Source organism: Populus nigra, chromosome 1, assembly GCF_951802175.1.
Source record: "Populus nigra chromosome 1, ddPopNigr1.1, whole genome shotgun sequence".
NCBI lineage: Eukaryota > Viridiplantae > Streptophyta > Magnoliopsida > Malpighiales > Salicaceae > Populus > Populus nigra.
Genome location: NC_084852.1, coordinates 12,597,389 through 12,609,415, shown reverse-complemented (window position 1 = coordinate 12,609,415; position 12,027 = coordinate 12,597,389). Strand labels below are relative to the sequence as shown.

The 12,027-nt window shown below is 33.6% G+C and overlaps 1 protein-coding gene across 1 annotated transcript; it reads right to left on the bottom strand.

Annotated features, from left to right (window-relative positions):
* Positions 1-3,722: 3,722 nt before the first annotated feature.
* LOC133700640 (glycerophosphodiester phosphodiesterase GDPDL3-like) lies at positions 3,723-10,723 on the bottom strand. The gene is made up of 9 exons (XM_062124229.1): positions 10,389-10,723; positions 9,045-9,338; positions 8,245-8,354; positions 7,572-8,073; positions 7,106-7,144; positions 6,712-6,996; positions 5,900-6,042; positions 4,715-5,198; positions 3,723-4,374 (listed from the first exon to the last, which is right to left on the bottom strand). Exons 1-9 carry the CDS (start codon positions 10,498-10,500, stop codon positions 4,076-4,078), a joined length of 2,268 nt encoding a protein of 755 aa, XP_061980213.1. The 5' UTR covers positions 10,501-10,723; the 3' UTR covers positions 3,723-4,075.
* Between the last annotated feature and the right edge of the window lie 1,304 nt (positions 10,724-12,027).

Here is a 12,027-nt window from a genome sequence, read left to right as displayed (position 1 = left end):
CATGGAAATCACAGCCTTCAAAGATAAATCTCACATTCTGCCACTGTTGACTTTCAATTATTCTGACTTAAATATCTTGAGTTAAAGAAATCTATATGATGCAAACTTAATTTTATTGGATTCCTGACTCGAAGATCTATCAACCTACCAAGTTTCAGCAGAAAAGGAGCTCAAATGAGAGAGATGTGATTTTTCTAAGACGATTTATAAATTCGACCAGCATACAAGTTTTGTGAACAAACAAGTTCAATTTACTTCCCAAGCATCCAAACTAACATCCAAGTCTTTATTTAGGAAATTTAACTTCTCTAAGTTCAAAGTCAAAGCTTTAAGATTTTATGCAAGACTATTTCTTCTTTTTTAGAAAAATAGTTGTTGCACTATGTAAATGTAAATTGTCTACTTAGAAAGGACTATTTTTTAGGGAAGTAGGGATTAGGGTTTCCTATCAAATAAAAAAGAAAGAGAAAAGGGAAGGGAGGGCGGCCAGAAAGAGAAAAAAAACTCCACCTTTTCCTCCTATACCCGAAATCATGTATTCATCTTTTCTATTCTTTAGTTTTTCGATAGATATGCAAGGCTAAGTTCTTTTTCTTGATTGCAAAGACATAAAAACCTTCTGATTTTAAAAACTGTGAGATCTATTTTACCTTTTCTTTTCAGTTTATATGATGAGTATGTTTGTTTTCCTATGATTATTTCCTATTATTGTTTAGTTTGATTGTTAGAGCGGACTCTAAGTTATTATTCTAACCCATCTATTACTAAGTTTGCTATCAAAATCAGAGTTGTGATATTTAAACTTGTGAAGCAACTAAGTTTAATAATTATGGTGGATCTATATTATTAATCTTAGAGAAAACATTCAATCAAATCAAACATAGATTGCAGACAATTATGTTATCTAGATTTATCATCATATCTAGTTCTTAAGGCTACTATTGAATTAAATTACTAGTACGGACACTATGGTTGTTTAATAGTTAGGGTTAGTTGCATTGCAGATCGGTTAACTAACTAATGTTAAGAAAAGATAAATATTCAGAATATAAATTGATGTATTGTTTCAATGATCAGTTCTGATTTTTATAGGTAACCATTTACTTAGACCAAGATTTTTCTCTTGATAAGTTTCAGATTATTTAATTCAGCCTGATTGTTTTATTTTGTTTACCATAGCATAACCTATATAACTTCAAAACCCTTTCAATTTCATATTATCTAGCGTAAAAACTTGAATTAAACCTTTCTCGTGGAATCGACCTCTTGCTTACTTATACTATCTTGTTTATTTAAGTTAAAATAATTAATTTATGTGACCGTAACATCACAATAATAAAAGTGAAATTCTTCACCCAAATTTCAAATGAGCCACATTTGTTTTTAGCTCGGTCATTTCTCTTTTAATTCAAACTTTATCTCATTAAATCGGCCTCTAATCAAGTTTGAAAATCCGACTGAAACCTTGAACTTCCGAGAATATACAAATAGAAAAGACTATATATATAAAAAAAGAGCCATAAACTACACATGCAAAGTTGCAATAAAAAAAGTTTTGAGGACAAAAAAAAAACTAATATAATCCACTGTGAACTATAAAGAGATGAGTAGTAGAGCACGTTATAACGAAATCATCACATCTTTTAGTATTTCTTGTAACTAGAATTTACATGCTTTCTTTTCCCTGTGTTGTGGTCAATTTCTTGAAACTTTATATTTAAATTTTAAATTTTTATTTAAATTGAATTGAATTGATTCGGATCGGTTCGTATAAATACTCATTAATTTAGATAAAATTATCATTTCTTTCTAGAAATTTGCATGGAAAGATCCAATCCCCAGGATGAACATTACGAAGCTAAGCTAGTTGAGGGCCAAAAAGATAAGCTGTCTTGAATGGACAGCCAACCTGCTATTTGGGCTGGCCTAAATGGCTTGACTGTTCTTTTATTTATTTATTTATTTATTTTGGCCTCCTGCCATTTGAGCTGGCCCAAACGGCGGTAGCGATCGATTTTTTTGTATTATCGATTTCCGAGAAAGAAGTGTTTATATATGTGTGTAGATGCCCGTGAAATAACCTCAAGGACGATGTTTTATGTAAAATTATACGAAGAGTTTTTTTTTTAATTTGTTTAAAAAAATTTAATTATTTTTATTTTTTAAAATTAATTTTTTATATATTTTCAAAATATTTTAATACACTGATGTTTAAAATAATTTTTTAAAAATAAAAAAACACTATTTTGATGTATTTTCGAGCTAAAAATACTTTAGAAAATAACAACTACCACACTCTTAAACACCACTAAACGATTTTTTTTGCCTTTTCTATCCATTTGTGTTTTATTTTTAACACAACTTTCAATTTATTTTCATTGAATACTTTAATATATACACACTCTAATATATAAAAAAAATTACATACACCCTCAAATATATATTTTATATTTTTCATATTGAATAATAGTATTCAAATAATGAATTTTGAGTGGATATTTGAAACCCAATAAATCAATATAAACATTCAAATTTCTTATTCAATGGTTAATAAATATGAAATTAATATTAATCTGGATTTTAGAAACAGGGATGGAACCACAAACTTTCTAAAAAATAGTTTGGGAACGCGGTGTAACCTGTGTTTTTAAAAAAATTATTTATTTTTTGTTAAAATTTAATAAATATATTTTAAATTATTTTAACGTGTTGATGTTAAAAATAATTTTTTAAAAATAAAAAAATATAATTAACATGCATTTTATCATAAAAATTTATTTAAAAAATAATGGCTACCACTCTATCCATTCTCTAAAAGTCGGTCCTTGTCGCATGGTTCAAAACTCAAAAGTCACGTGACCTATGTTGAGATTTTGGTCTGATAACGTGTCACAGCATCAGTGGCCTGTCATGTATTTTCCTACTCACTGACAATCTCTCTCATCCCTCTCCGAAAATCAGCCTAAAATCATCCATCATCATCAACATCAGCGCTCGTCTCCTTCACAAACAAATAACACAGACCAAAAGCCGCCAAATGCCAAACTAAAACCCAAAGCCCACAGAGATCAGATAAAAACAGCAACAGAACTACAAATAAAAAGCGTAGCCATTTTTACTTTGGTTAAAGCTAATCAAATGGCATTCTCCGCTGCTTCGATCTCCAATACTTCACGCACTCTCTCTTCTCCTTCAACTACATTTTCTCAACTCAACAACAAGATCTCTCCTTCTCATTTCTCCTCCTCTTTATCTCTTTCTCCTCGCTCTTCTCCCTTCAGGTTCTTTTCTTTATATTCAGATCCAATGTCGATTGGGAAACAATGCTTCTGTTGTAGTTTCAGCGATTGGGTTATTCAATTCTGATACCTAATTTAAGTTTTTGTATTAAATTGATTTCAGGAGGGGTTTTGTTTCCCAGTGGGGAAGAAGGGAGTCTTTGCGCGGCCATGTCTCGAGCTCAGTTAAAGGTTTGGTGCTTGTTCTTCTCTCTACATTTCATTTGATTAGCTAGAATTTACATTTCATTTGACTTCTTTGATCAAGATTAAGTTTTTAATTATAATTTTTTTTTTGGAAAAAAAACGAAAAATTGATAGCATATTAATTAAAGAATTAATTATCAATCAACAAATCACTTTATTTATTAGATCAACAAATGAAAATAATTAAATAAGACATTTCAATGAAAATAATTGAAAGAAAAAATAGATTGATTCGTGTACCACGTCAACGTTTCTTCCATACCACCCATATACTTTACCATCAAAGAATAATAATATCTTACAACCATGAAACAGGCAGTCAATTCACCATTACATCTTCCGTGTCCTCTAAGGAATTTGTTTTTTCACAATACGTAGGGAATTGAGGAAGAAAATGCCTACAATGCTACATCCAAAAGAAAGCTTCACAGCCGTCCAATAAATAAACCCAAATGAGGGGGGAAAGAACACAAAAGATTAGCTTTGAACAGTCGTTCAACCAAAAGCTCCAAGGTGCTTCATCTTTCACCAAAGAGATTGGAAATGACAAAGCACATAATGATCTTGAATAGAGTGATCATGTTAAAGTTTCAAAGCAGCAGAAGAATGGTGATGAGCATAGCCAAATTGGACAGGAAGATGCACGCACCAATCTTGGGCAGTCCATTTGGAGCTCCTGGTGGTACTGCTGTAGCTCCACCACCTGGAACTGGGGGGGGACTTGCTGTATGAGAGGGCAAGGGTCCTTCCTCAACATCAGGTGCAGTTAACACTGGGTTTGGAGGCTCAGCTGGGGGCAAGGCAGCAGGTGAGATTAGCTGCATGAGACCGCCAGGCTGAGCAGGGCTCATGTAAGGAGGTAAAACATTATAGCCCAAGCATCGGTTCCCTGCAATAAAATGGAGCAATGTGTTAGTAAATGGCAAACAGATATCACTACATGTCTGGTGGATAAATTTATTATGGAATTTCCCTAAAATCTGAAAGGAGACTAACACAAATAATGGCAGTTAAATATACTCTCAAGTCATATTGTATGATCCTAACCTGGTTTCTACACATAACATGTAATATGCGAACCTATTTTTCTCAGCCTGGTACAGTATAAAATTAAACTGACATTTTCATGAGAACAAGATCATCTAAGGAATAATTTGTCCAGAACATACAACTTCGTCCAGGATTCACTCTGTATTGTTGCATATAAACTAGAAACATCAGTGACTTACTCTTGTATCTGGCAGAAGTCAGAGGGAATTCTGTGATAACACCGCTGATGTTGGCTACCATGGCGTAGGAGTTAATTTCAACTGTTGAATCTGAGAAGAAGTCCCATGCCTGAGATACAAACTCATTGCTGAAAGTTTCCACATAAACTGAGAGCCCATGCGATTGCAGCTTTGGCACAACATTTGTGACACCAGTGAGGAATAAAGAACTTTCAGGAAAGACAGAGATCTTGCTGATGACCACAGAATTAGCAAAGTCTTTGATGTCCTTCAGTGCTGCATCTTCAGCATCTTGAATATCCTCTTCAATCTGGTACACAAGCTCATAAATTTTTTTGTCCCTAAATTTCATTAGAACTGAGCTGTTGGTGGACTCAATCATAACTTTCTTGGAAGTTGGATCATCATAACCAGCTTTGCTCAAGACATCAAGTACTTTGTCAGTAACGGCTAATCCCTCTTCCTGTATAAGATAGGCTGCATTCTGAAATGAACAGAACAGACAACAAACATCAGTCAGGGTGGGAACAACCTTCATTTTTTCTATTGAGCTGCATGAAATGTGGACAAAACTAATAATCACATATTCTTCTTTTTTTGGCTGCTGTTGAAGACCTTATTCTATTATTCAATGAGAGAAATCCCCAGGCGTGCAATTATAGCTCAAAGGTCTGTACTAAGCATGTGAGCTACTCATGAGACTAGAAGCATGGCAGGAAGTTACGCCAAAGGATGCGGTAATACAAACACAGGAACCAATGTCATCTTTATTGCTACTAAAGAAATGAAAATGCAGATTGCTAGCAGATGAGATATCTGATATGAGCAACCATTGAATATGATGGTCCATTAAGTTTCATCAACCATGGAAACTAACACCATGTGTGAAATGGTTTCCAAGTTGGGGACGAAACATAGAAGAGATAATATGTTCCACTGACAGAACTAACCAATTAAGCACTGCTTTGTTTACTAATAAGGTGTAGTGTGATGATAAATTTGATTTTGATAACATGCTTTGCATCCAACAGGAAAAATGTAAAATTTCCACAAACAATCAAAGGAATATTAAGTTCAAGCAGTTTATGCAAGTTCAGAGTAAAAATGCAGCAAATGCTATAGCAGGAATCAGATGATTCAAATGAAGGATCATGTACGAGTAATGTGAGCTTAGCAAAAACCCACCTCAATGCTAATCAAGACACCAGAGAGCGAGCTAGTGTTCTTTGCCAATGCTAAGAAATCAGACAATGTTAGAAAGTTCCCTGAATTTCTGAAATTGGGATTCCGTGACAACTCATATTTTGAATATGGATTGGACATCACCGCTACAATGAAAAAAGAAAAAGATCAACACAAAATCATTATCTTCTATGAAAACATTTGGACAATCATACATCCACAAAGAAACATAAAATGGAATTCAAACAACAACTAGATTACAAAGCAGAATTTAGAGTTGGGCAGGAGTCAAAAAAAAAAAAAAGAGCAGAGGAATATTTCAGTTCCTTTTCTCACAAAATTCTACCTTTCAAAATGTAAAGAGAGCAAAATCAAAAGAATGGTGCCAGGCAACGGACATTTGCGTTTAGTATTGTTCCAAGAATTGTAATTTCTGTAATTCTTTTCATGTATTTATTCTCAAATCTCAAGTGGTGGGAATGGCTGGTTATGAGATCTTGCCTTGTGACTCCCACGACCAAGACATGATTTCCTTTGAGCCCTAGATGGATGTGTTTTTTTTGGCTGGCCACTCTTTATTTCTCTTCCTCAATGTCCTAAATTAGTTTAACTTTGTGATCCAGTACTGAGCATTCTATTTTAACAGAATGTGAGGATTGAGTAATGCCCCTCCATGTAATTGTTTGTTCATAGGCCAAACTTTGTCCCACAATAAAAGCATAAAAGTTTATAAAAAAAATCATGTTTTATTGGGAAGAGGGTGCAACCGAAGATTGAAAACGCAATGAAGTAAAAGCCAACCAGTTTGAACTTACGACGTAAGTTCTGAATCTCACTCCATGTTAAGCTAAAGGTGAATATCCCACGGCCTGCCTTAATCTGTGGAATATTCTGTGAACGATTGCTGTAACTTGATTGGGCAACTGTTGTACTATCATAAAGATTTATAGAGCCCAAGCAAAATGGTATCCCGTCTTTTGATATTTGAACAGGACAATCAATAACATCAGCACCATCTAAAATAGCATTCTGGTAAGCCAAATCAGTGCAGCCAGGGTAGTCTCCACTTGCACCATTTTTTGAGATGACCGAAAGGTTCACTGAACCATGAGAAAAGGAGGACGGAAGAGGTAAGTACTAATGTTCAAAAAATGCAATATCCTTTGAAGTTATATCTCATATAAAAAGAATCAGAAAATAATTTTGCACCTTGAGGTGTAGCATTCCTGCCTAGACCAGAAAAACAATCTGCAATACAGAAGGAGAAATCAGAATCTCAAAATATTTATTCTCCGGATTAGGAGAAATATCCAGACAGAACTTAAGCATTATAATCTTTAACTCCAACCGAAAGATTACAGCTAGGATAAGAAGAGAAATTGTCTCAATGGTTCTATGAGTCAATGATAACAGCAGTCACAGTACTAAACCTTTTAAGTTTGTCCAAAATTTGAATCATGCAGTGATAAGGAATCAAGTATCAAGCATGTTCTGACATGAGAAACTAGAAGTAGCAACAGTTGAAAGTTAAATGATGGTAGGCAAGCTAACAACTGCTCCCATAAAGAAATTACTGCCGAATGTCCAGTTATTTAAGTTGAAAAACACTAGATTGAACCAATAGTTCACGGTTTATTCAGATCTATGATGCTTAAAGAGAAGGATTACAGCTTACCAATAGCCGCAGAAGGAGTTACTGGAAAGTCAGAGAGCACGCCATCAACAGAGAAGACACCATTATCAACAAAATTGAGATACTCAGTTACAGGATCATAACTGTAATTGTAACTCAGTGGAACATCATTATAAAATTCTGATACAAAAACCTCTAGCCCTGCCTTGTGTGCATCCGAGACGATAGAAGTATGAGGCTGCAAGTAATTACTTGCATCTAAAGGCCATATGTATGACTTAGGGATAAGAATTCCAGATGCAAATGTCTTGATGAAAGTAAAGTTCTTTGAGAGAGAACCATATGTCTCATTTGTTGATGGCTCGATGACATTTGGTTCCAGAAACCGGAAGACCAGTTTTGTTATATTTAGGTTAAATCTCTTAGCAATACTTCTCAAGAAACCCGCTTCTGGTGATGAGAGATGATTAATGACAACCCTTCTGGATAGAGACAGTACATAGCTTCTCATACTCAAATTGTGCTGTGTGAAGAATGCATCATGCTGCGAAAGTATCACAACAAAATGATTTGGTTGAAATAATAGATGGTAGTGCACGTTCCACTGAATTAAAGGGAAGGGAAGAATAGCAACAGCAGTAAAGAAGGCTTCATGTTAATTAGTTCGTAGAAGGTACTGGTGTAAGATAAAACAGAAATTATATTGTTTCTCTACCTGAATATTCAACCATAAGCCTGGTGGTTTTAAGTTCGCCACATCCTCAACAGTTTGGATGGCATAACCGTTATCAAACCTTTCACTCCGAGAATAGATCCCCTGAATCACTGTCAAGGAAAAAAATGTCAGAATCAGAAATTCAAGGTAGGAACTGAGAAGTTAAGAAACTGTTGATTCACGCAGACTGGTATGCTAAGAAAATTTTCATAGTCAATCTCATGAAGATCAAATTAGATAAAACCTCCTTCGGAGACTAATGAGCAGGTCCCTATCAGTAAAATCTGAAGATCAACAATTGGATATCCAAATCCAAAAACAAAACAACCCCCATTGGTTTTTTCTTCAAATATTTGATTGCAATAAAACTATCAGTGTCTCTAAATGACCTGATGTTATTAACTGTCTTTTATGCTTGACCATTACTAACTACCACTTATACATCAAGCAAACTTTACAAACAAAAAGACTATAACAACAATAATAAATAATAAGAATGGAGAATAAACAGCTTGTATTTTTGTGTTATTCTTATGCAAATAAGAGGGGTAAGGTCTTGAGTTTGACTCCCCCCTTTGCACTTCACTGCTAATTTCAACAAAAAATGAAAAGAAGGAAATGGCAGTTGATTCACTTGATTCATGCAAATTTTTAGCAATCAACAATAAGAAAATCTGGATATTTCAAATGATCACTTCATGTAATAATAATACTTTACAATAAGTATAGAAATAAACAGGCTACCAAAAAATGACCAATAACCATATGAAGCAAGTTGTTGAAATCTTAGCCGAACTCACAGAATACAAGTGACAATTCATTGAGAGTGAAATCCACTGTGAACCATCCTCGGGTAGGAATTCCATTAACTAGGTACAACTTATCCTTATTTTTCATAACTTGTGCAATGCTAGTAGAATTGTCAAGCCTGAGATCAGGGGCACAAATCCCCACACCATCTTTAGTTAACTGCACATCACACCATAGGACAACATTCGGCAAACTTGTAAGCGTTGCAAACTGGAAAGCAACTGAGCTAGAATCAGGAAATACTCCTGAAAACCCGCCACGTGCTATGACTAAAGGGGGATTTCCTGCAGAATGAAATTAATTAGTGAGCTTTTTTCATTACAAGGTCGATTGACTCTACTCAAATGTGTTATAGGGTCATATTTTTATCCATGCAAATTTACTGCAACACAGATTGCAAGTTCACTAACCAAAAATTGTTATTGCAACACAAATCACATCAAATTATTTTGTGAGCATGTAAGAATTAGTTAAGTTGCAAGTTCAACATTTTTTGGGTATTCATAATAGAAATATTTTGGAAAGCACCAAGAATCTTATGAGTAGCCATTTTTCTTGAAAGAATTTTATTGACCAACATTTTTTTTTTTTTTGTCAATTTTCTCAACAAACTCAGATTTATAGAAACCTCCGGTTTTTGGAAAGCCAGGTGGGGAAATGTAAAAATAAAAATGAAAAACCACCCACAACACCAATATCCAAAAGCCTGTAATTCATGAAAAAGAAATGCATGCACTTTTTTTTTTGTGTGTATAATGAACTGAACTGGTAGGAATTTCATATAAATTGAAGGTTTTCCATAAATGACATGATGTGATTTCTCCAAGAAAAGAAAGAAATTCAAGAATTCATTTTGCATAAGCCCATGATGAAATCAAAATCAGCTTCCGAAAAAGAAATCAATTTTACTCTTTGAATTTAAAGTAATCTTCAAGGCCCAATACAAACAAGTGATCTTATTCTAGAAATACTAACCATGTTGTTCCTTGCTATTTTCTTAACTAAAGCTTATTTAAAACGGTGTTTAACGATCTAAGATACCATAAATAAAATTATCACAAATTCTACTCATTACTCATTTATCATAAATCAAATGTAAAAAAAAAAAAAAAGAGAGAGTAAAATATTGCATCTCTTATATATTTTCAAAATTTATTTAAGGCCAAATCTTCAAAGACGGAAAGCAAACTTCCCTACAAATGCAACTAGCTCCTAAGCTGTAATTCTAAAATAGAAAATCGAGCATCACATGCATTTTCCTAGCAAACAAACACAAAATCTAGAGGGAGAGAGAAATCTGAGTGCGTGGTAGTGAGAGAAAAGCAAAGACAGACCGGTGAGTGTTTGCCAGGTAGTAGCAGATCCCTCGGCAGAGACAACAACCACCAATGACTGAAGTAGTAGCACAGCTAGTAGAGGAGTGAAGAACGAGCGTAAGTTACACATTGCCGGAAAATCTAGCCGGCGACTTGTTGGAGGAGCTTAAGCAAAACTCCGGCCAATATATATATATAGACAGAGACACCGACCATTAATCTCACTAAAACAAACATATCAGATAATATGTGGTAAATTAACAATTGAGTTGGACTAGAGATCCCTATCTGCCCACTCAGTGATGGAATCGGGATGGCTCGAGCCACTGAGTAAAAGGTGACAAGTGCTGGTTGGAAGACAGCAAGAATGGCGTCCACATCATGAGCACAAACAATCTGGCAACAGTCCACTTGTCATGATATGATTGGTTCTCCTATTTTAGGAGAAGGTGACTTGTCAGCACGCAAAGAGAAAAAATAAAACATCCACGAACGATAGAAGATATTGGGAAAAGATGATGGTGAACCAATTGGCAGCAATAGTTTACATTTAGGAGTCAATAAATAGACTTATCATTTTAACATGACTCTTTTAATAATGACCCGTTGTTTTTTATAATAATTATATCTATAATTTTAAATATATATTTATTTACTAATTCTTTGTGTTTATACATATTGTGGTTTTCTTGAGTTTTTTTATGGAATATATATATATATATATATATATATATATATATATATATATATATATAAAAGAACTAAGCCTAGAGGTCATTTACTGGACACACATGCATTATCCATCTTTGTACATATCATTATTGATTAAAGAAGCGGTTTTTTTTTCATTTTAATCTCTATTTTTTTACTGAATCCTGCCAAGTTGATGGTCAATTATTTTAAAATTATTAACAAAAACTAAAATTAAAAGATAAATGGCCAAAGAGAAAATGAGTGGTTGTTTCTATTGATCTTTAGGTAATATATATATATATTGATGATGATAATAATATCAAAATTGTATTAATAATATGATTGATTGAGAATAAGCTTTAAACATGTAAGAATACATCAACAATCATGGATCAAGTCCAACAAGAAAGCAAAATGAATTTTTCATTTTAGTGCTCATATATAAATCTTTATATCCTACTTGATAACACTAACAAAAATAAATTTACACACTTCACTTTGCATACATTTTAAAATGATTGATAAAATGGTTTTAAGAATTTATTAGGTTTAAAACTATCAAAACTAGAATTATGCGTGAACTAGTTGATCGTTTGGTGATACCAAATGTTATTTAGTGAGTTATAGACATTATAGTTTTTAATTGTATTATGTACTCTTTGAAATAATGTTGTTACATTTCAAATAATTGTAAACTTTTAAGAGTTTAGAAGAAAAACTCTTGGTCATTGGTGAGATGCATCACCAAGGTAAAAAATCTTGCAGTTGATATTTCTTCAAGTGGTGAGAAAAAAAAAGGGGCTCAATAAGGATTCATCAAGGACATTGTAATCTCTGGCTTGGATTCGTTAATAATATAATACTCAAGGCCGCTTGGTACGTGAGGTGTGGATGTAAGTTTGTTGAACCACATAAAAATCGAATTTGCAATCTCTCTTCCTTATCCTTTTACTTTACACAATTT